This window comes from Pongo pygmaeus, chromosome 1 (assembly GCF_028885625.2).
Source record: "Pongo pygmaeus isolate AG05252 chromosome 1, NHGRI_mPonPyg2-v2.0_pri, whole genome shotgun sequence".
NCBI classification, from domain to species: domain Eukaryota; kingdom Metazoa; phylum Chordata; class Mammalia; order Primates; family Hominidae; genus Pongo; species Pongo pygmaeus.
In genome coordinates this window covers 117,052,721-117,078,068 of record NC_072373.2, presented here as the reverse complement: position 1 = coordinate 117,078,068, position 25,348 = coordinate 117,052,721, and the positions used below count along the sequence as shown (strand labels likewise).

Sequence of the window (25,348 nt, the reverse complement as noted above, 5' to 3'; positions counted from 1 at the left end):
AGCTATAGCTAAGTAAATCAAGATTCAAAGAAATTAAAATAACTTGTCCAAGGTCCCCCAGTTAGTAAATGTCAAAGCAAGAATTCAAACCCAGGTCTGAGTGAAAATAAAGCTCCTAACCCATAAATTAGGATGCCTATCTTATGTGAGAAAAGATTTAAGGCAGATTAGTATCAATAAATGTAGAAACAATACTAAATTATTTTCATAGTTTTATTTTTATCAGTATAGATCATAGCTTAATTTTCTTCATTGCTTTCACTTAGGAAGTCACATGATATGGAACACTTTTTTGGACCAGTGGGGCTGAACTGACTATATCTGGGGAGCTTATTAAATATGCAGATTCAACTTTATCTTCCCCTCAAGATTCACATTCATTAGATCTGAGGTGGAACTGGTTAATCTGTATTTCATCAAGTTCTTTACCAGGTGATTCTGAATCGCAGCAGGTTGGGGAACCACAATTAAATACATTTACAACTTTCCATACTATCTGCTGTCTTAATACATTTTACAAGATGGAAAATGTGATGGAGCATCTTAAACTTCCTGGTGAAATAAATAATCATAATCCCATTTTAAGTTATTAAGTTTGTCTTAAAGATGCCTTAAGTAAAATAATAATTGTTGGGCATCTTGGTTCAGTTTAGCAAACATTTATTTTGGGATCCTAATTTTATATTAGAAAGTTAGCTACTCTAGAGGAACTGTATGATATTCCTCTGTACCTGGGCCAGATGGTAGAACAGTCAATAATAATCTTTATTGCTAAAATTGGGAAAAGTAACTAGGAGAAACATAAACATTTGCTTCAGGGAGTATAAGATATAATAGAAGTAAATCAAGATATTTTTTATAAAATTGTTGATTTTGAGCACCAACAGCAAAGGAAACAAATGCAGCCTTTTTCTAGTCTTTTACATTGACTAAATAAATGTAAATTCTTAGTAACATTTTTAATAAATTTTCCTGTTGATTTTTGTTTTGTTTTGTTTTTGACGGCGTCTTGCTTTGTCGCCAGTCTGGAGTGCAGTGGCACGATCTTGGCTCACTGGAACCCCCGCCTGCCAAGTAGCTGGGACTACAGGTGCTCGTCACCACACTTCACTAATTTTTTGTATTTTTAGAAGAGATGGGGTTTCACCATGTTGGCCAGGATGGTCTCGATCTCTTGACCTCGTGATCCGTCCGCCTCAGCTTCCCAAAGTGCTGGGATTACAGGCGTGAGCCACCATACCTGGCCGAAATTTTCCATTTTCAGTAGAAAATTCTTCTTGAACTTTAGCTCAGATAAATTCTTAACTAACAGGCTGGGCGTGGTGGCTCACACCTGGAATCCCAACGCTTTGGGAGGCCAAGGTGAGCAGATTGCCTTAGGTCAGGAGTTCGAGACCAGCCTGACCAACATGGTGAAACCCCGTCTCTACTAAAAATACAAAAATTAGCCAAGCATGGTGGCAGGTGCCTGTAATCCCAGCTACTCGGGAGGCTGAGGCAGGAGAATCTCTTGAACTGGGGAAGCGGAGGTTGGAATGAGCCAAGATTGCGCCATTGCACTCCAGCCCAGGTGACAGGAGTGAGACTTCGTCTCAAAAAAAAAAAGTGACTAGACTTCTGACACACAGCTTTTTAAAAAGGTTGTAGACCCCATATTAGATTCTCCAAGGTTAAGAATTTCACTGTCACTGACTGAATTGTGCCCAGCTTTCTTGATATGATGTTGTAGAAATGCCTGCAATTCTTAATCTATGCTCATAGTAAAGGATTCATTTAAATACAGAATTAACACTCTTTAACTGTACCTTTCTGTAAACCATGTTTTTCATTTGCTATGAAGTTCCTCGAGACTGTATAGCACACATAATTGTACACAAATCTGTGAACATTAGCATCTTTTTATTTGCATGTTTAGAATTTCTACTTATATAGTACATCTGAAGACTAATCTTACAAAGCCTGAATTTTAAAAATTCAATCTAGAAATCTGCTAAAATTTCTCAAATTTATCCTCCACTGAACATTGTAACATTTTCCCTCCTCAGACGTTCGGCTACTACTTAATAATGACAATCTCCTCAGGGAAGGGGCAGCACAGTAAGTATCTTTCCAAATCCACTTAGAATGTTACTCTAACGTTGGATAAACTATGTTGACAGTAAACTAGACCCTGAAAACGAAGTTTAAAATACTTCAAAGTAAAGCAGTTGGTTTTAGCAATTTTCATTGTTTTTTTTTTTAATTGGGGAAAACATGTTCCCTCAATTGTTGTTTACTTCCTCAAAGCTTACTATAATATATGAACTAGTTTTTATTTCTGCCCACATTTGCCCCATTAAAGCAGAGTTTAATGTTAGCTGTTAGGTTTTCATTTATAGTTGTTCTAGTTGTGTTGAATTTTTTTAAACAGCTAGCTATACATGGGAATGATCTGCCAGTGAGGAATGATAAAGTGCCTTAATAGTTAAAATTAACCATAGGATAAAAGCATGATTAGGTTACCTAGTCATTGACTCCTTACCACTCTGAAGCTAATTAATCTTTCTAAAATATTTTCATTGTGTCCTTGCCTTCAAAAATATTACGGTGGTGTCTCTCTTTTTTTTTTTTTTTTGATATCGTCTATAATAAAATCTAAACTTGCTTTAGCTTTCAAAGCTCCCTGTTGTCTGGCTTTACCACTACTCTACTTTTCAACACAAAGTTCTGTTTCAGTTGCTGTCTACCTAACTGGCTCAGCGTTCCTTTGTAAAGAGTTGGATAATGGCTAGAGTGGGTAGGGATGGGGAGACAGGACAAGGACATGTTGATGCAGAGCAACAAATAATTATCATAAAGTCGTTGGGTATGATACATAATTGGTTTAGATTTTAGCCATAGAAAACAGTTGTAAGAGCTGCTGCCTGGGAAACAATAATCTGCCCTGTCCATGCTGCTTTTTTGGAACTCATTTTGGGACTAGATTCTGCAAATGTAGAATTTGCACAGCTTTACTGTAATTGTCATCGTGAATGATACCCTAATTATACATTGATTTAAGGAAGCTAGGCTCACATCGGAGATATACTCTAATGATGGTTTCTCTTAGATTCATAGAATCTGCCATAGAAAAGGGCATTCATGATTTGCTAGTTTAACTCCTCTCTACTTTCTTTCACTGAAAGAATCTCATCAACATCTGTCAATAGACAGTTATCTCATCTGAATGCTTCTAATAATAAGGAATTCACAATCTCACAAGGCAAGTTCTTCAATTTGCCTGCCATATTTGTCCCAGTTTTATCCTTGAGAACTACCCACAATAAATATGCTCTGTACATCACTTGATAAGCTGAAAGGGGTGGATGTTGAATATCACCCAAGTGTGATTGCAACCTAAAGCCTGTTATCGTATTTCCAATTAGAATCAAAGAGAAGTTGGTATGTAGCTTCTCGGCCTTTTGGCTAAGATTAAGAGAAGTTGGTATGTAGTTCAGATACTTCATTTTCTTTAATTGCACTGACACTAAAGCTTTGTATTTATAACTATTCTGGTTCTTATAGACTATAGGTTCTTGGGGAACCCTCTTGTTAAGAGAATTTTCCTGGACCCAAATATTTGATTTTCCATAGAGAAGAAACATTCAGTTTTATTTCCGTATTAAAGCATTTCAGTCCCTTGGCCATAGTCCTCATAGTAACTGCTCAATTAATGTTTTCATAATCATTATCATAATTATTGCTGTCAGTCTGTATAAAATGAAGGTCTTGAAGTAGCTAAGATTTACCATCTTTCCTGTATTTCCACCTGTTTCTGGCCACCAGAACCATCCCCAGATAATTCCAGCGCTTCTGGAATAAATAGGGTGTTGTAAGTTATGTTAAAGAGTGAATTTCATTCTGACAGAGATAGGAAGTAAGATTGTTTTGAGTAGAGAATAACATAATGAGACTTATATTTTAGAATAATCACTAGCTCCTGTGTAGAGGGGCAAAAGCTGAGGTAAGATGAGTAATTCCAAGACTATGAGAATAGTTCAGGGATAGATGCTAGTGGTTGGACTAGAGTGGTAGCAGTAGGGGTGGTGGGAAGGAGTCAGATTCTGAATATGTACTTAAGTAGAGCCTACAAGATTTACTGATGGACTGGATGTGAAGTGTGAGAGAAAGAGAAGAATCAAAGATCACCCCAAGTTTTTGGCTTAGGCAGCTGGTAAAATGGAGATGCTGTTTACTTGAGATGGAATTAAAGGTAAGGACATTTTGGTGTTGGTGTTGGTAATCTATAGTCTTAGGACATATACTAGAGTAAAATATTTACTTCCTACTCGTTTTTTTTTAAACTAACATTTATTCTACTTTTTATGAATAATTTGTATCTTTTCTGAAGAACCAATGTGTTTGGGATTAATTTTGCTACATGGGGATGTGGTGTTTTAAGGAGTAAAACACAGTAATAACTTTTGGCTGGGTGTTGGTGGCTCACACCTGTAATCCCAGCACTTTGGGAGGCCAAAGTGGGTGGATCACCTGAGGTCAGGAGTTCGAGACCAGCCTGGCCAACATGGTGAGACCCCCATCTCTAAAGAAAATACAAAAATTAGCTGGGTGTGGTGGTGCGCATCTGTAATCCCAGTTACTTGGGAGGCTGAGGCAGGAGAATCACTTGAATCCGGAAGGCAGAGGTTGCAGTGAGCCAAGATCATACCACAGCACTCTAGCCTGGGCAACAGAGTGAGACTGCATCACCCCCACCCCCCCAAAAAATAAACAAAATAAACAGTAATAACTTTTAACAAAATAAGATTGAAAATTAGCTTTAGAGGCTGGACACGGTGGCTCACGCCTGTAATCCCAGCACTTTGGGAGGCTGAGGCAGGCGGATCACCTGAGGTTGGAAGTTCGAGACCAGCCTGACCAACATAGAGAAACCCGGTCTCTACTAAACATACAGAAATTAGCTGGGCATGGTGGCACATGCCTGTAATCCCACTCTGGAGGCTGAGGCAGGAGAATTGCTTGAACCCAGGAAGTGGAGGTTGCGGTGAGCCAAGATCACGCCATTGCACTCCAGCCTGGGCAACAGAGCTAAACTCCATCTCAAAAAAAAAAAAAAAAAGCTTTAAATATTTGAAGAAGTTTAAATGTTTTTTACTTTGCTTTATCTTGAAAAGCCTAGGGAAAGTTTAACACTCTGCTTAAAACTAGTGGTCTCCATCCTTTTGTAGTTCATAAGCGTGATGGTTGAATTTTCACATGCATGTGTGAGATGTGCCTCCCTCAAACCTTGTTATGTTGGCACATTACCTGTCTGACATGGGGGAAAAAAAAACTAGGCAGTCTATTTTAATAGGTTAAAATTGGGAATTCTGTGAGAAGACTGATACTTTTCAAGAATATTAGTGTAGCTCTTATTTCCGTCTTTCTTTTATCTTGTCTTTTGCTTTAGCTTTGTAAAATGTATTAGAGAGCCATTAAAAATGCAGAATTTCAAAAATCAAGCTCTGGACAAATAGTAATATTAGGCATGTACTTTGATTATTTATGCATTCCTCTTTTAAAAATAACTACTCTGTGCCTGAGGCTCTACTTTTATACTTGACTCATGCTCAACTCTCACTTCACCTTCTTCGCATGTCAGATGCCTTCTGACATTTAATTATATTTTCTCGTGACTTTGAGAGCCAAGAAAAAAAATCATTTCCAAAATAGTGTATCAATGGAAGATTCTTTTGAATTACTGAAAGCTTCTGCCCAAATGATTAAAATTGTTGGCAGTTCACAATAATCAGATTGCTTCAAACTTTGGAATTAATCGAGTGTGGTGGTGCGCACCTGTAGTCCCAGCTACTCAGGAAACAGATGGGAAGATCTCTTGAGCCCAGGAGTTTGAGGCCAGCCTGGCAACATAGTGAGACTCTATCTCAAAACAAACCAACTTTGGAATTATCTAAGTAGAAGGTCTTTTGGAGCTCAGGAGCAGAGAGGAAAAGGTAATTTCAGAGTTTAAGGAGCTTCCAAGATCTCCGTGGAGAGGAGTCCCTTCAGAAAGCTGGAAGGCATTATGTTAACACTGGATGTCTGGGGAGAAAGGGGAAAAGTACCGGGTACTATTTTCACATTTCCTTTCACTATTCTGTGAACCACCTTCTGTGTTTATTTACACATAATTCTTTTCTCTCTCCCTCCTTTTTTTTTTTAAAAAAAAAAAAAAAAAACTTTTTAAAAAAACAGTGCATTTGCCCAGTATAACATGGATCAGTTCACGCCTGTGAAGATAGAAGGATATGAAGATCAGGTAATAATTGCCTTTTAGACAGGCTATGCCTGGCAGATAGTAGAGATCCTATTAATAGAAACCAAAGCAGATGTCTGAACCAGGTGCTGAATAAATTTGTCTTAGTTTTTATAGTTTTTGTATGTACTCTACATGTTAGGATATTCTTCCTCTTTCTCATAACACTAGCAGTTTCTTTGACAAGAAAGGAGAGCAGCCTCTTAACAAGAACAGTGAAAATGGAAGTATTTAAGTCTTACAGGTTTTCCAGCTGTCTCTAACTCTCCTTGATAGGAGTAACAACAGACATTATATTTAATGGAAAAACAGAGGCATTCCTCCTGAAATTTAGACTATTTATTTATTACTTTAGGATTTTGGTGGTTGGGAAATGGGGTGAGAAAACAGTTCACTTTGTGTATTTTTTCATTTTTGAACCATGTGAATGTATTACCTATTTTAAATGCTAAGTGTAATGGCCCTAAAGTTTCATAATGACTCTGGAAAAATATGTGAAAAAAATACAAAAGTACATAAAAGTTATTACAGCTATGTATAAAGTACATATATAGCTATGTATAAGTATATATTAGAAACCAAGAAATGAATATTATTAGTATGGGGGATATTTTGTAGTTTAAAGTTGACTTATTCATAAATACAATATTCTTAATAATATGGGACTTGGTTAAAAAATTAATATGAAAGAGAAATCTGACTAAATGAAAAGTTAACTGCCTCAGAATTTTTATTGATGTGTTTCATAAACGGCAGTAAGATTGTCTTTTTTACAGAGTTACTCATATGTTTAATGATTCTTTGGAAGGTCTTAATTACAGAGCACGGTGACCTGGGTAATAGCAGATTTTTAGATCCAAGAAACAAAATTTCCTTTAAATTTGACCACTTACGGAAAGAAGCAAGTGACCCCCAGCCAGAAGAAGTAGATGGAGGTCTGAAGTCTTGGAGAGAATCCTGTGACAGTGCTTTAAGAGCCTATGTGAAAGACCATTATTCCAACGGCTTCTGTACTGTTAAGTATCTGACTGCTTCGTTATCAGAGAGTGTTTTCTTATATTTACCTTATCCTTTGGAGGCTTTGGCCTACCAAACATCCCTACTTTCTTCTTAGCCATGCTCTCTTCTCCTCTGCATTTTATTCCCTAAATCATTTTGGAAAGGGGTATAAATAAATGGAAATTTTTATATGGAAAATTTCTTTTTAAAATCCCAATGCACAAAAAATTTAGGTATCAGTGTATTCTGTTTTCATATTTGACTTATGAGAAATGCCTTACATCCATCAGAAAAAGGTCTTTGGTTTTTCTTTTTTTAAATTAACCTTTTAAACTAATTTTTTTCTTATTTGTATTTTTACCCAGATCTAAAAGGTCTTTGGTTTGGACGTGGAGAAAAAATGGTATACTAAGATTGTTGAGAGAGCTATTGCTCATATTTATGGCTTTTTGATATGGGCATTTTTACACAAACTACTTCTCCATAGTTTAGATGTTTATATTAGGTAATCAAAACTATTAGAACTAAACAATTGGCTGGGCATGGTAACTCATGCCTGTAATCTCAGCACTTTGGGAGGCCAAGGTGGGCAGATCACTTGAGGCCAGGAGTTCGAGACCAGCCTGGCCAACATGGTGAAACCTTTACTTAAAAAATACAAAAAGTAGCTGGATGTGGTGGTGCACACCTGTAGTCTCAGCTACTCAGGAGGCTGAGGCACAAGAATCACTTGAACCAGGGAGGTGGAGGTTGCAGTAAGCTGAGACCACACCACTGCACTCCAGCCTGGGCAACAGAGTGAGACTCTGTCTCAAAAACAAAAAAAAAAAACGATTTTTTAAAAATCAGGAGTGATTTTCTTTTTTTTTCTTTTTTTTGGTTGTTGTTGTTGTTCTTTTGTTTTTTGAGACGAAGTCTGTGTCGCCTAGGCTAGAATGCAGGGGCACCGTGTTGGCTCACTGTAACCTCCATCTCCTGGGTTCAAGCAATTCTCCTGCCTCAGCTTCCTGTGTAGCTGGGATTACAGGTGCCCACCACCACACCTGGCTAATTTTTATATTTTGAGTAGAGACAGGGCTTCACCATGTTGGCCAGGCTGGTCTCGAACTCCTGACATCAGGTGATCCAGCTGCCTCGGACTCCCAAAGTGCTGGGGTTACAGGCGTGAGCTGCTGCACCTGGCCTAATTTTCTTTTACTACCTCTTGACTGTAAAAATAGATAAATTTGGCTTTATTATTTTTCCTTTATAAAATTATGGCATATTAAGAAAAATATTGATTAGAATATTTTTTATTTTTAAATTGACAAAAATATGATATGTACAACATGATGTTTTGAAATATGTATACATTGTGGAATGGTTATATTGAGCTAATAACATGGATTACTACACATATTTATCATTTTTTTTGTTGTGGGAAAATCTCTCTTAGCAATTTTCACTAGAATAATTTAAGTATACAATGATGATGAATTACATGGCAGTCTAGAATACAGTTAAGAGCACCTACTTTGAAGCCTTACTAACTGGTTTGAATCCTGGCCCTGCCAATTAATTAGTTGTGTGACCTTAGGTAAATTACTTAACATCTCTGTGCCTCAATTCTTTTACTGTAAAATGGAAATAATTGTTTTTACCTCATAGAGTTGTTGTGAAGATTTAATGAATTAGTAATATGTGTAATATATGCCTGGAACAGTGCCTGGCACAAAGTAAGCTCTACATAAATGTTAGATAAATGTTAGGCTAGATGTCATTATGTTTGATTTTTTTTTTTTTTTTTAAATGAGAATACCCATTATGGTGGACTGGACAAGTATAGAATTCCTGTTGGGAAGCCAGTATTGCAAAGGGGAGACATGTTAGACTCCCATTTAGAAACTGACTGTTTAATCCTAAATATACTTTGAATTTATTGTTTGTTACCTGTTCAAAGTTTGTCACTACCCATTCTTAATTTGGAGAGCTCCAGCACCAAATAACCCTACTGTGTCCTTAGCTATCAAATGACCTACAGAAAGTCATGGAATTGTTCTGATGGTGTCTGCTGTATATAAGTATCCTATGTCTATGTCTTCAGCTGACCTGCTTAGTAGTCCGTAATTTCATCTCCTTATTTCCTATCAAATTTTCTACATAGTATGTTCCAAACATTTTTCATCGTCCTCTGACAGGCATCTAATCCCCCATGTTTTGTAAGGATTGAAACTGACAGAAATTTTTTTTTTTTGAGACAGTCTCGCTCTGTCTTCCAAGCTGGAGTGCAATGGTGTGGTCTCGGCTCACTGCAACCTCCCCTTCCTGGGTTCAAGTGATTCTCCTGCCTCAGCCTCCCGAGTAGCTGGAATTTCAGGCGCCTGCCACCACACCTGGCTAATTTTTGTATTTTTAGTAGAGATGGGGTTTCACTATGTTGGCCAGGCTGGTCTTGAACTCCTGACCTTGTAATCCGTTCACCTCAGCTTCCCAAGTAGCTAGGACCACAGGTGCACACCACCATACCTAGCTAATTTTTCTCTGTGTGTGTGTGTTGTGTGTGTGTAGGGACTACAAGGCATGAGCCACCATGCCCGGCCTATTTCTCCTTCTTTGTCTGCCCTTTCCACCTTGCCCTTTCTCCCTCTTCTCCACTTTTTCCCTTCTCTCATCTCTCTCTGCATCACCACCACATCAGTACACATTCTTCGCCTGCTAATGCCATTTCCTCTATCTACTTCTGAACCCTTTGATTTTTTACTCTAGTCTCCATTCTACAGAAACTGCTCTGAGTTTACTAATGGTTCCTGAGTTACCTGGTCCAGTGTCCTTTTCCTTGTCCATGACTTCCGAATGGCATTTCACACTGAAGCCAATCAACCACTTCTAGAAATTATCTTTTACTTAGGCTGCTGTCAGCAATCCCTAATTCTTTTTTTTTTTTTTTTTTTTTGAGATGGAGTTTTGCTCTTTTTGCCCAGGCTGGAGTACAGTGGCATGATCTCAGCTCACTGCAACCTCCGCCTCTCAGGTTCAAGCGATTTTCCTGCCTCAGCCTCTCTAGTAGCTGGGATTACAGGTGGCCACCACCACACCTGGCTAATTTTTGTATTTTTGGTAGAGACAGGGTTTCACCATGTTGGCCAGGCTGGTCTTGAACTCCTGACCTCAGGTAATCCCCCTGCCACGGCCTCTCAAAGTGCTGGGATTACAGGCGTGAGCCATTGCGCCCAGCCCCCTAATTATTCTTACTCTGTACTAAGTTCTTTTTTTCCCCTACCTTTGTAAATGTAGGTATTCCCCAAAGTTCATAGTTCATTTAATGCAGGTAAAGTAACATAGGCTTCGGTGTCACAAAAACAGTGGGTTTGGATTCTACCTTTACCACTTCCTGAGTGACCTTAGGCAAGAAGCTTTGTGAACTTCAACTTCTTATCTATAGATAACACTATATTTCATCAGATTTATTGGAGGAAAAAGAAAGTACATGTAAGAACATATTTTGTGGACTATAAAGCACTATCTTTTTTTCTTACTTTCCCTTGGTGATTGCATTTCCATTCACCTCTCCCACACTAAAGAAGAGTTAGGGTTTCTAACTACTAACTAGACATCTCCATCTGTAATTTCCAGTTTGTTAATGACACCACCATCTTTTTAGTCACCCTTGAGTTCCTTCTTTCCTTTGCCATCATTTGCAATATACTGCTAGACTTTGATTGTACTTCTATATTCTGTATGCAGCTTTTCCTTTCCATTCCCATTAATATAACTCTGACTTGTTGCCTAGATTAATCCTGTGGCCTCCTAACCAAGCTTCAGCTTTTCTTCATTTTATCTTGAATACCAGTATTGATTATTCTCCCACAATATTAGTTCTAGTCATGTTTTGCTGTCTCTCCATTGCCTATAGAATAAAACCTTAAACTTCTTACTTTACATCTACTATTACATGACCTAAATCTACCATCCTGTTTTGTCTTTCATTAGTCCACTTCACACACACCCTCTAAACCTGACAACTATCAGCCTTTCACTGAACAAGTCCTTAGTTTCCTGTCTCGCCTTTATTTTCAGTCTCTGCTTATCAGAATCTCATCTGTCTTGTATGACCCAGCCTAAATGGCACCCGCCTTGTACCCCTGACCAAGAGCAGTATTTCCCTGTTTTCATTGTATCACTGTCTCTGGTAGAACCTAACATGTTCTGCTTTGTTTTCATATCCCATGTGCACTATTGTGTTGTAAGCTCATTTTATCTGATTCTTTGTCTCCCCCAAGGATTTAACACTGTGCTTTTGTACAATGCGTGTTGTTTAAATTAAATGTGTTTGGAGTCTTTAACTATTTTTTTTTCCCCAACAATAGGTTTATGCTAAAACTATCGATGGTCAACAGACTATTATTGCATGTATTGAAAGCCACCAGTTTCAGCCTAAAAACTTCTGGTAAGAAATAGATATTCTCTTCTATTTATATCTGAAAGAGACCAGCAGTTGAGACTTGGTTTTTAATCCAACTAGCTTGGAATAATTATTTAACTTACAGACTTCAGTTTTCCATCTATAAATGAGGGATTTAGATTCCTTACAGTTCTAAGTTTTGTAATTATATTTTCCTTTAAAAGTTACTTTTATTTTGAGTGAGAACAAGTGATTAGTAAAGCACCCTATTGAAAATCTGAGTTTTACTTGGCTTAGGGTTACTGCTACTTGAGTTAATTGTATAACTCAGCAGCCTATTCATCTGATTTTGGAAGAGCCTCCCATGAGCAGAATAGGCATGGTTTTCCATTTCAAGGGAAAAAAGGAAAAATGAAAGACAAAATAACTTAGAAAAGGCTTATGGTCAGGCCACTTAGATCCAGACTTATATTTGAGTAGACAGAGCTTTGGGTTTGCCAAACTGGAAATGACAGTTTCGCTCTCTTTTTTTTTTTTCCTTTTTTGCACCCCTCTTTCCCAACTTCTGTACCTCAGTGGCAAATCACCTCTTTCTTGTGCTTATCGCTAATTCTGCAATGTTGTCTGTGTGTTTTAATAGGAATGGTCGTTGGAGATCAGAGTGGAAGTTCACCATCACACCACCTACAGCCCAGGTGGTTGGAGTGCTTAAGATTCAGGTGAGATTCCAACATGTTTATAGACTTAAAACTTCACATCTTTAAAACATGTGCAAGTTGCTTTGGTATTAAATAAGGACCAAGTATATGTAGATGCAAAGGGAAACTGATAGCAGTGAATAGAAATAGAAGCCTCCTTCTTGGGATGGTAAATAGAGAGAGCTATTCTGGGTTGATAAAGGATAGTATGTAGAGTGTATGGCAACATGGTTATTGTTATTTTTCCTTTAAAGGTAACATAAGATATAACTAGGAATTATCAAACAGCAGTTTTAGGAAAGATTTAAAATTAATAATAATAATAATTATTATTATTATTTTTTGGGACAGAGTTTCACTCCATCACCCAGACTGGAGTGCAGTGACGTGATCTCAGCTAACTGCAGCCTTCACCTCCCAGCCCAGGCTGGGTTAATTTCTAAAAATTATAACTAGAGAGAATGGCAGGTGTTTTGGAATATAAATAGCCAAGCAGAAGTAGATTGATTGATTGATTGACTGATTGATTGATTTTTGAGACAGAGTTTTGCTCTTATTGCCCAGGCTGGAGGTGCAATGGCGCGATCTTGGCTCTTCGCAATCTCTGGCTCCTGGGTTCAAGTGATTCTTCTGCCTCGGCCTCCCGAGCAGCTGGGATTACAGGCATGCGCCATCATGCCTAGCTAATTTTCTATTTTTAGTACAGGCGGGGTTTCTCTATGTTGGTTAGGCTGGTCTTGATCTCCTGACCTCAGGTGATCCACCCGCCTCGGCCTCCCAAAATGCTGGGATTACAGGCGTGAGCCATTGCACCTGGCCCAGAAGTAGATTTTTAATGCTGATGTCAGGGTAGACAGGCAGCTGAATAAGATAGCTGTTAACTCATTTGATGCCTATCTGGATTGAAGCTTAATATCCTAGCAGAGGTTCGATTTTCTAAATTCAGGGTGATTTAATATTTAAGCCTCACTAACTGTAAGGTCAGAATAGGTACAGGTAACCGAGAAGATCAGTACCTAATCGTACCTGTATTATATTATGTGAAGCTGTGCTTTAACAACAATTACCAAGAGTTGTCTTTTTTTTTTTTTTTTTTTTTTTTTTTTTTGAGGAGGAGGAGGAGAAGGAGGAGTCTCGCTTTGTCGCCCAGCCTGGAGTGCAGTGGTGCAATCTTGGCTCACTGCAACCTCTGCCTCCTGAGTTCAAGCAATTCTCTTGCCTCAGCCTCCCAAGTAGCTGGGATTACAGGCACGCATCACCACGCCCAGCTAATTTTTGTGTTTTTAGTAGAGGCGGGATTTCACTATGTTGGCCAGGCTGGTCTTGAACTCCTGACCTCAGGTGAGCCACTGCGCCCAGCCAAGAGTTGTCTTTTTTAATGCTCTAATTTAATCAAGTGCGTAGGTAATAAATTCTGTAAAAGTAAATCTTCTCTTTTTATATATACCTATAGCTTCCTGCAACAAGTAGCTCCTGGCCATAGGAGCATGCCCAACTCAGGTGAGACAGGCTGGTGTTGAGTTCACAGCTCTAGGAGCAGCCCTCAGTGATATGTAAGAGTTGATAGATAAATATGGCAGCTTCCTCAAGTAGGACAACTTTGAAGCACGTTCTATTTAGTCTTCCGGAGCCCAATACCCACAGCCGTAACCTGCTCATAAACGTACCTGTAAGGCTTCCTTCCCTTCTGTGTCTTACTTCTTCTGTCCCCTACTATAGCTTTGTGAGATTCGCTCCTGAATAAACTACTTTTCCTCTAATCTTTGTCTTGGGGTCTGCTTCTGGGAAGGTGCAACCTAAGACAGCATACTGTTCTGTTTCTGTTAACAAAATATCTTAGTAGCCTAACGCTCTAGATCTCTTGTAACTGTGGCATTAGCATTAACTTCCTAGAACCATGGTATCAGCATTGTAGAAGCTTATTGTAAATAAATTTTACTTTGTTTCTAGATGGAAACAGCCATTTGTATTTTAGCTCTGCCAGTGCAAACCTATAAAATGAGAGCACACATCACAAAGGGTGATAATTTATGGTAAGATTCAAAATACAGCCCAGTGTACAGACCCACATTTAAACCTTTTTAAGCACAGATTGAGCACACTTTCGGGGAAAGCTTATTTCATTTACATATCTTTTAAATTTTGGAGTGAGAATTATTTGGAAAAGTCATTAAGATATTTAGCCTTTCGGGCTAGTCTATAGGCAAAAACATCGTTCTAAGAAGGCAACAATTTCTGAGGATTTATGTTGATGACAATCATGTTGAAATTTGTGTTAGTTAATTGAACCATTTTCATATTAGCAGATGAGACCTAGAAAAGGTCTTAGAACACATAAGTTTTGAGCTTAATTTCTTTCTTGAAACGGTGTATCTCAACTCTATCACCTAGGCTGGAGTGCAGTGGTGCTTTCATAGCTCACTGCAACCTCAAACTCCTCAACTGAATGATCCTCCCACCTCATCCTCCCAAGCACCTGGTGCTACAAGCACACACCACTGTACCTGGCCAACTTTTTTAATTTTTTTGTAGAGTCGGGGTCTCACTATATTGCCCAGTCTGGGTTAATTTCTAAAAATTAGAATATCATTAGTGTATTAGGTAATGAAATTAATATTTTTTAGAATTTTTCTTTTCTTTTCTTTTTTTTTTTTTTTTTTTGAGACAGAGTCTCACTCTGTTGCCCAGGATGGAGTGTAGTGGCAGGATCTCGGCTCACCGCAAGCTCCATCTCCCGGGTTCATGCCATTCTCCTGCCTCAGCCTCCTGAGTAGCTGGTACCACAGGCGCCCACCACCACACCTGGCTAATTTTTTGTATTTTTAGTAGAGACAGGGTTTCACCGTGTTAGCCAGGCTGGTCTCAAACTCCTGACCTTGTGATCCGCCTGCCTCGGCTTCCCAAAATGCTGGGATTACAGGCGTGAGCCACCGTGCCTGGCCCTAGAATTTTTCATTGAGATCAAAAACAGGCTTATTGACCTTACCCTATATTCCTTTCCATGTCCTAATTAAGAAACATAACAGAAGTTCAAACTAATTGTATAGTCTTTATTCTTGAACAAAAAGAATGTGCTCTGCATACCTCCTCTCTTTAGACAAGTTCTGAGAAATACAGAAATTCTTGTTTCTTCTGTGGCCAGATCTCTGGCTTTTTTTTTTTTAAATATCTCCCATCCTGTTTGTAATCATTCCCCCTGCCCGCTTTTTGTTTTGTTTTGTTTTGTGAGATGGAGTCTTGCTCTGTCGCCAGGCTGGAGTGCAGTGGCACGATCTTCTTGGCTCATTGTAACCTCCGCCTCCTGGGTTCAAGCGCTTCTCCTGCCTGAGTCTCCCAAGTAGCTGGGCGTACAGGCACATGCCACCACGCCCAGCTAATTTTTTGTATTTTTAGCAGAGACCAGGTTTCACTGTGTTAGCCAGGATGATCTTGATCTCCTGACCTCGTGATGCGCCCACCTTGGCCTCCCAAAGTGCTGGGATTACAGGCGTGAGCCACTGCACCCGGCTCATTCCCCTTTTGAATGTTCTTTTCAGTCCCTGAACCTCTAGTTTTTTTAATGAAAAAACAAACAAAATTGATATTTGATTGTGACCTATTTGTATTTTAAATATTCTTATCTATTGGGATTTTAACCTTTATATGTCATCATCATTTAGCCCAGTCTTTTTTGCCCACATCTTTGCTGTTCTGATTTTACATGTAAGTATTAGTGGTTCTTATTATCACCCTTCTTTTCCAGTGGATTCTCATCTTGTCTCCAGTGGATTCCAGTCTCACTCTGTTGCCCAGGCTGGAGTGCAGTGGTGCAATCTCAGCTCACTGAAGCTTCCACCTCCTGGGTTCAAGTGATTCTCCTACTTCAGCCTCCCAAGTAGCTGGGATTACAGGCACCCGCCACCAAGCCTGCCGAATTTTTTTTGTATTTTTAGTAGAGACAGGGTTTTGCCATGTTGGTCAGGCTGGTCTCGAACTCCTGACCTCAAGTGATCTGCCCGCCTCAGCCTCCCAAACTGCTGGGATTAAATGTGTGAGCCACCATGCCTGTTCTCAGTGGATTCTTATATTGTCTTTTCTTCTTTAACCTCTTAGAAAGCCAAAAGGTAAAATTTCAGGGTTTAGAGAGGATATGGAAAGTCTAGCTTCTCTTGCCCATCTGGATAGAGCCAGCTGTTTGTCCTCATTAAAGAAGATGCTTGCCAGGCACGGTGGCTCACGCCTGTAATCTCAGCACTTTGGGAAGCCAAAGCAGGGAGATCATGAGGTCAAGAGATCGAGCCCAGCCTGGCCAACACGGTGAAACCCCATCTCTATTAAAAATACAAAAATTAGCTGGCCATGGTGTCACGTGCCTGTAGTCCCAGCTACGCAGGAGGCTGAGGCAGGAGAATTGCTTGAACCCAGGAGGCAGAGGTTGCAGTGAGCCGAGATCAGCCACTGTGCTCCAGCTTGGGCAACAGAGCGCGACGCTGTCTCAAAAAAAAAAAAAAGATACTTATTTTTGTCCTTTAAACAAGGATAGGTAGGAGGTTCTTGTTGTCCAGGGAAGTCTTTTTGTTGCAAATAGCTTTCTGCCTAGATGAAGCTTGGCTGTTATGCCCTTCTAATGATATCCACAAAGAGTAAGCCCCTGCTGAGACACTATTTCTCCCCAGATCAAGGAATTTCTAACTTTTTGACAAAACATAGCATTGGGAGGTATTGCATATGTTGGATAGCTCTGGAATTTGACCTAATTCAAATCCTAGCTCCTCCTCTTACTAGGTGTGTGAACATGGATAAGTTATTGTTTAATAACTGCCTCAAGGCAAACTTCAGTTTCCTCAGCTGTAAAATAGGGTTAGTTGTAGTTCTCATCTCATAAGAGTTTTTGTAAAGATTAAATGTGGTGGCCGAGCGCAGTGGCTCATGACTGTAATCCCAGTACTTTTGGGAGGCCGAGGTGGGTGGATCACAAGGTCAGGAGTTCGAGACCAGCCTGGCCAACATGGTGAAACCTCATCTCTACTAAAAATACAAAAGTTAGCCGGGCGTGGTTGCGGGTGCCTGTAATCTCAGCTACTCGGGAGTCTGAGGCAGGAGAATCACTTAAACTGGGGAAACAGAGGTTGCAGTGAGCTGAGATCGTGCCATTGCATTCCAGCCTGGGCAACAAGAACAAGACTCTGTCTCAAAAAAAAAGGATTAAATGAGGGAATATAAGTAATAGTGAAGTGTTTGCACAGTGTCTAACACATAGTAGAGGCTTAATAAATAATAGCTCCTACAGCTAAGATTACTGAGTAAGTGAAATGAAGTAAGTGAAGATTAGTGTTCTCTTTCCCTTTTCTGCTTTATCTCTCAAAACATTATTTTGTTCAAATATCTCCTGGTAGCATAGACTAGATGTCTTAGTTTGTTCGGGGTTTTTTTTTTTTTTGGAGACACAGTCTCACTCTGTCACCCAGGCTGGAATGCAGTGGCATGATCTTGGCTCACTGCAACCTCGGCCTCCTGGGTTCAAGCAATTCTCCTGCCTCAGCCTCCCAAATAGCTGGGATTACAGGTGCCTGCCACCACACCTGGCTAATTTTTTTTTGTATTTTTAGTAGAGATGGAGTTTGGCCATGTTGGCCAGGCTGGTTTCGAACTCCTGACCTCATAATCCGCCCGCCTTGGCCTCCCAAAGTGCTAGGATTACAGGCATAAACCACCGCACCCGGCCTTGTTTCAGCTATTATAACACAATACCTTAGACTGGGTAATTTATAAACAGCAGAAATTTATTCCTCACACTTCTGGAGACTAAGAAGTCCAAGATCAAGGTGCTATTAGATTCGGTGTCTGGTGAGTTCTGTTTCTCATAGGTGACACCTGCATTCTCACATGACAGAAGGGGTGAACATTGTCCTCATGAGGTAGAAGAGTGGCAAGCAAGCTTGATTGAGCCTCTTTTAGAATGGCAGTAATCCCTTGAAGGCTTCACCCTCATGACCTAATCGCCTCCCAAAGGCCCCTCCTCTTAATACTATCCCATTGCATATTGGTCCAACATAAGAATTTTGGGAAGGTACCAACATTAAGATCATAGCACTAGATAAATGGCATTACCTGGACTATTGTTCTGGCATTAAGTCTCCAATAGCAGCTCCTTCGTTTTATTTTCTTCATAGCACAAGTATAATCTTTCTAAAACATTCCTTTTCCTGTGTGTCACCTATAATAGGATAACATCTGCATTCTTTTTTTTCCCCTAAGATGGGGATCTTGCTATATTGCCCAGACTGGTCTTAAACTTCTGGCCTCAAGTGATCCTCCCATCTTAGCCTCCTGAGTAGTCTGAATTCTTAACATGGTTTATAGGGTGCTTTGTTCTTCACAGTCTGTGTTTCCAAATTCATAACAATGTCTCCTGCCACACTCCTTTTTTACACATATTCATATGCAGTGAGTTCTTTGTTCTTCTCCAAATTAAACCAGTTATACTCCATTCTGTTATACTTTTTTATCTCCTTGGTGTAGATATCATTCTCTACCTGTCTACTTAGGTGACAACTACTGTTTTCAAGATCCTATTCAAATGCACAAAAGGATACCCTCATCATATTGTGTATGACCAGTTAGTAGCCTTGTCAAGGTGACTAAACCTATCTTAAGTTGCCAAAACTTAACCTAAAATGTCATTGACTTGTTAGTCTCTTCTCCTTTTTGCTAATTGTTTTCATAATTGTAGCACTTCACTTTACCTTACATATTCAGAACTACTTTTATCTTACTTTTTAAAAATATCTGATTTACCAATAAAATATTTGTTTTTCTATCCTGTCTTTAACCCTCAATGTGACTTTTCCTGTACCTGGTCAGTTCTGCTTACCAATATTGATGATAATGTATATGGAGAAATGTGCCAAATATTAGGTATGAGGATCCATTAGAATTCCTTGGTTTTCACAGAGAAAAACTAATGTTTAATGACTTTAATTATTTTAATATTGTTAAGAGTGGGATCTTATTTACCTTTGTATTCACAATGCCTAGCACAGTGCTTAGAATGTGAAAAGCATGTAATAAATGTTGAACTTAATAATCAGTTTTCCCTGCTAAGGAAAAAGCATTCTTAAACTTAAGTGTTCTGTGGATTAATTAACAACCATTGTGAATTACCACTGCTTATATTAATTATTTGTTCAGAGTTGGTAAAATGGCTCATCAACTTAAAGATAGCTTAAAGCATGGATTTGTGTCCTAAATAACGGGTTTCTCTATGAACTTCCCCTAAAAAGGCTCAAACATTGTCTCACACAGGTTCATTATTATGAAGATGGCAATGTTCAGTTGGTTAGTCATAAAGATGTACAGGATTCACTAACTGTTTCGGTGAGTATGGAATATTTAGTGTCTGTCTTACTCATGTCTCATTTTTCTTTAAAAAATTAGTTTCGATCCTGAGTGCTGATTGTGCTAGTAGAAATTCAGTTTGCTTTTAATGTTTTGATTTTGGCCACTTCTGTTAGTGCCTCTTACCACCAACCAGCATATATTAGTTCACAGTTTTTGATTCACAATATTGATTATGACTTTAGACAAATGTCCTTCTTAGTTGCTCTCTTTCAATTGTAATAGTTACTCAAGGACAGCAATACCTTCAATCAATAAATACCAAGAGCAAGGAAAGTTTACCAAACTGCATCCTATAGGGCTGCATTTATATCATTAGAGAAACAACATTTTTAGGAGTATTCAATTAGAATGTTTTGTGGTTTGGTGGTGGTGTTCTGTTTGAGACAGGAACTCACTTTGTTGCCCAGGCTGGAGTGCAAGGAAGGACATGATCACAGCTCACTGCAGCCTCGAGCTCCCAGGCTCAAGCGATCCTCCCACCTCAGCCTCCCAAGTAGCTGGGACCACAGGTGCATGCCACCATGCCCAGCTAATTTTTTTATTTTTGGTAGAGATGAGGTCTCTATGTTGCTCAGGCTGGTCTCAAACTCCTAGACTGAAGTGATCCCCCTGCCTCAGCCTCCCAAAGTACTGGGATTACAGGTGTGAGCCACCATGCCTGGCCACTATTGTGTTCTATACCTTGAAAGAAGAGACATGATTTGTTCTTGCATTTCTTTGATAGTCTCATTACTTCTTTAAGTTCTTAGAAGTTATTGAGTACCCCCAAAGAGTTTTTGTTTATGTGTTAGATCTATCAATGTTTACCTCACCAAAAATTAAAGCTGAGAAGTGTTGGCCAGGAGTGGTGGCTCACACCTGTAATCCCAGCACTTTGGGAGGTCGAGGCAGGTGAAAGCTTGAGCTCAGGAGTTCAAGACCAGCCTGAGCAACATGGTGAAACCCTGTCTCTACAAAAAAAAAAGTATAAAAATCAGCTGAGTTCCTGTAGTCCCAGCTACTTGGGAGGCTGTGGTGGGAGGATCACCTGAGCCCAGGAAGGTTGACGCTGCAGTGAGCCAAGATCGTGCCACTGCACTTCAGCCTGGGTGACAGAATGAAACCCTGTCTCAAAAAGAAAGCAAGAAATAAAACTAAGAAGTGTTAAAAATATTCGTTAATTAAAAATAATGATAACAAACCCATTACTTGTTAATAAGTAACATCTTTGTGAATATATTTTCCAAATCAAAAGAAAAAATAGTGGGAAGAATGGCATTAGTCTGTGTCTTCACAAATTGTGTAATGTCTGGTTTATTAAAAGATGGCTGACTTTATTGTGATATTAGTTGTTTTTTGCTTGTTTGTTTATTTTTTGAGATGAAGTTTTGCTCTTGTTGCCCAGGCTGGAGCACTGTCTTGGCTCACTGCAACCACCACCTCCCAGGTTCAAGTGATTCTCCTGCCTCAGGCTCCCGAGTAGCTGGGATTATAGGTGTCTGCCACCATGCCCAGCTAATTTTTGTATTTTTAGTAGAGACAGGGTTTCACCATGTTGACCAGGCTTGTCTTGAACTCCTGACCTCACCTGCCTCGGCCTCCCAAAGTGCTGGGATTACAGACATGAGCCACTGCACCCAGCCTCTGCTTCATACCTTTCATTATCCTTGAAAGTGATAAAGTCATCACACATCATGTAGTTTCTAGGAAATTACATCATACACACATTACAGAGTGAAAATGAAACAGGCAAATAACTGTGTGTTAGTATTATTATGAAAGTAGAAAGTAGTTTTGACCTCATAGTCTGTCTTAGGACTGCTGCTCTAGATATTAAATCCTACCCTCTTCCCTTTAATTCTGTTGTACTTAATGGTAACAGGAAGACGGAGATTCATTTCATTTTAGACTTGAACCACGTAGTACAAAATGTGATTGACTAGTTTAACATCATAAGTGGCAAATAAAGGCATATGTGAGCCTATGTATATGACTGATGTGTCAAAGGGCATTGTTCATACCATTTTAAACCAGAAATATTTTCAAGGAGTCAAGGTTTCAAGACTTGATGTCTTTTGGGTGTACTGTGGTAGAGTGGAAAGAGCATGGGTTTTTTTGGTGAAGACCTAATTTCAGATCCCATCTTTATCATTCAAAAGCTGTATAATTCTGGTCAAGTTGCTTAAGAGGATTCTGTTTTCTCATCTGCAAAATGGGGGTTATGATTATAATATAGTCTCTTCTATAGAGTTGTTGTGAAAATCAAAGGAGGGTAGTGGGCATGGGAACACTTGGTAAACTAGAAATTGTTATACAAATGTTAGTTAAGATGGACTTACTTTTCAGGATCTTACTGCTTACACATTAAAAAAAAAATCTGATTTTCCCCCCTCTTCCTTCCTCCCTTAGAATGAAGCCCAAACTGCCAAGGAGTTTATTAAAATCATAGAGAATGCAGAAAACGAGTATCAGGTAAGAACATTTGGAGTTAATTTTCCTAGATCTACTATCTTATTATTTTGCTGTTAGCATATTTTGTTAGGCCTGTGTCCTTTAATGTAAATATACATGCTCTTCAGTTTACTAAATGTGGAGACTTTGCAGACCTTCCAAGTTGGCATTCTGCTTACAGTCAGGGTTTGAGGATTGTTTGGGACTGTAGCCCTCGTTTAGAAATAATATAGGTGAACTTCTTGACCTACTTCAGAGATTGGAGAGGAGCTCATTGAAAATAATATATCCTGCCTATCCTTCATAGGGGACTCAAGCATATCCTTTGACTATAGCATTACTTTTCTGTTCACAACCAGCCCCATTTCTGTTCAAGCAACTCATCTTCAATTATCTATTGCAGACAGCAATTAGTGAAAACTATCAAACAATGTCAGATACCACATTCAAGGCCTTGCGCCGGCAGCTTCCAGTTACCCGCACCAAAATCGACTGGAACAAGATACTCAGCTACAAGATTGGCAAAGAAATGCAGAATGCTTAAAGGCTGAATGTAGGATTCTTCAGTATGTGGAAAGACAAGGATTCAACGTGTGGTCATATGATAAGTGATTTATAAACAAGAGTGATATTTTGCTAGGGTTTTCAAAGTTAACCGGTTTTCTAGCCTCATGGAATACTGTTGAACCTATAGCATTGTCTTGATTCTTTTGTGTTCTCTGCCTTGTAATTTTCTGTTACTGCTATATCTACGTGTAAATCTTTTTTTTCTTTTTCTTTTTTTTTTTTTTTTGGTTAATTCTGCCACATTTAATGTTGGTGAGAGAGTGATCTATCCTAATGACATTTTACTGTTTAAAAAAGTTTCCTAGCCATGAAGCCCTGCTACTGATTTAGACAAGGTATTATGGTCATTACTTTCTACCCCTATCCTTCCAAGCACTTCTGGTACTTCAGTCGTTTTTACTGACCCACCAACACCTAAAGAGGCTATGCTACAATCTCTAGCTAAATGGAAGACACATTCATCCTTCTCCCTCTGACTGCTTTGATCATCATTTATTGCATCTCATAACTGTAATTTTCTAAAGTTTGGATTGGGACTTTTCAGGTCCTTTTTGGAGGGCAAAGGAAGTGCCAGCTTCTCTGGGGAACTTGTTTTTAAATCCAAAGACTTGAACCACATTCCCTGTACATGAACATGTTTGCTTTTATCCCTTCTCTCATTGTCTCCTTCCCATCTTAGTACCATTGTAGTTATAAACATCTGCATTTTTAGAAGCATTTTACCCATTTATTTTTTTAAACATTCAAGAACTGCTGACGTACTGTGGATGTAGAGTATAAAACTTGAAAAATGCAGATGTTGAAGGAATAATAGGTATCTTGTGCTTTAATACTTTATGGCAGAATTGTACTATAAGCAAATGAATTAAACAGCTATGTAAATCATAAACAAAAACTAAAAATGAACCAAAGTGAAAGGATAACTTCCAGGCAGTATCTTTCTATTGTAACCTGTTATTTAAGGAAATATTAGTGATTTCTTCTAAATAGGATGTAAAACTTATTTCAAATTACTCTTCCTCAGTCCTGCCTGCCAAGAACTCAAGTGTAACTGTGATAAAATAACCTTTCCCAGGTATATTGGCAGGTATGTGTGTAATCTCAGAATACAGGTGACATAGATATGATATGACAACTGGTAATGGTGGATTCATTTACATTGTTTACACTTATATGACCAGGCCTTAAGGGAAGGTCAGTTTTTTAAAAAACCAAGTAGTGTCTTCCTACCCATCTCCAGATACATGTCAAAAAAAGAAAGGTGTTTGTGCTTCCGTTTTGTTTCTGCTCAGTAATATAGTCAAGCAACAGTTTGTTTCCAAGTGACCCATTGAGCTGTGTATGCATTTTTGTTTATTTCAAATAAAATATATTTGTATTATTTGTCCTTCATACTATCCATCCATACCACACTATCTTCTGTATCAGATAGTCTAATAGAAATATACCTGTTTTGTTCTAAAATTGTCTGAGTCTCTCCTTTTTGATTCATCGCTTCAGCCTTGGTTCTCAAGGTAAGATATTCAGCTGTATTTGATCTTATGTTGAGAATGTTTAGGGTTTCTAAAATTGGTTTCTACCTTCAACTATTATAGACTGTGAATATCCACAGATTTGCAAAGAACAGCTTTTTAAAGCGTGAGCAATATCTGTGGATCATACTGCTCTTCACTCAAAGACTACCCATGTTTCAAAGGGAAAAATGTAGTTGTCTTCTGTACCTATCATTCAGAAAGCAAGGCCGAAGTACAGTTGTAGTCACTAGGCAGAAGTAGAAATGAAAGAATCCCTGCCTTAAACTTGGTAATATTTCACATTTCATTATCTTGAAATGCTGTTTTTCCTCTCCTTAGCTGGCCTAGCTACAGACTTGTGGGAGAGGCTTTTATCCTGGTTCCCAGAAGAAAACCAGAGGGAGTTTTTATGCTTCAAGTACTCCATCCAAGGCCAGTTCAAATTCCCACCTTTTTGAGGAATATTTAGCTGCATTCCATTCTATTTGTAATGCAAATAGATTGAAACATTCTTGCTTTTAATTTATTAACACTCTCATCCTGCCCCTGCTATCCCATTGATTCCTTAGCTTAGACTTTTAAAAAAAAAATTCTTAACCCCTTAACTATCTAAAGGCCTTGGTTACTTGTATAGTCGGGAGGAAGTCAACCCTCCTTACCAAGTCTGGCAGAGACACTCCCTCTCCCGCTTCCACCCCCTTCTTAACCTCCCTTAGCAGAATATTTGCTTGAATTGTATCTATTTTATCACCACAAGCTGCTGAAATCAGCCTGTTGTACCCTAGGGCAAAGATTTCCCAGCCATCTGGAAAAGCGTTTTTTTGTGAGGCCTCCCTCCTATATTTTGGTTTGAAATGACACTGCTGAAGACTTTTTTCATCTGAGCCTCAGTGGTTATCCCTCTATTGCTTGCCTAGTTCCAGTTCCTGTTCTCTTTTATAATCTAAGACTTTGGTGCTGGACTCATCTAGGTTCATGGGATGCTTGGCAAACTTGGCATATTCTCTTCAAACTCAAAGAATGATAAATATTTGAATGCCAACTTGTGAATTTACAATTTTCTATAAAACTACCAAGTAAACCAAATGCTGGTGACCATTGTCTC

General features: G+C 38.9%; 1 protein-coding gene and 1 non-coding gene across 2 annotated transcripts in view; both read left to right on the top strand.

The window, feature by feature from the left end:
* Positions 1 to 24,193, top strand: part of CAPZA1 (capping actin protein of muscle Z-line subunit alpha 1) — a 50,173-nt gene extending 25,980 nt beyond the window's left edge. The window contains exons 3-10 of the mRNA XM_054466101.2: positions 2,046 to 2,097; positions 6,214 to 6,277; positions 7,083 to 7,289; positions 11,620 to 11,699; positions 12,295 to 12,373; positions 19,637 to 19,708; positions 22,121 to 22,183; positions 22,566 to 24,193. Coding sequence (XP_054322076.1) covers positions 2,046 to 2,097; positions 6,214 to 6,277; positions 7,083 to 7,289; positions 11,620 to 11,699; positions 12,295 to 12,373; positions 19,637 to 19,708; positions 22,121 to 22,183; positions 22,566 to 22,706 — 758 coding nt within the window. The 3' untranslated portion in view covers positions 22,707 to 24,193. The remainder of the gene's footprint in view (positions 1 to 2,045; positions 2,098 to 6,213; positions 6,278 to 7,082; positions 7,290 to 11,619; positions 11,700 to 12,294; positions 12,374 to 19,636; positions 19,709 to 22,120; positions 22,184 to 22,565) is intronic.
* On the top strand, positions 5,196 to 5,296 carry LOC129024019 (small nucleolar RNA U13). The gene has a single exon (XR_008497015.1). It is a non-coding gene; the product is annotated as a small nucleolar RNA U13 (small nucleolar RNA).
* Positions 24,194 to 25,348: the final 1,155 nt, after the last annotated feature.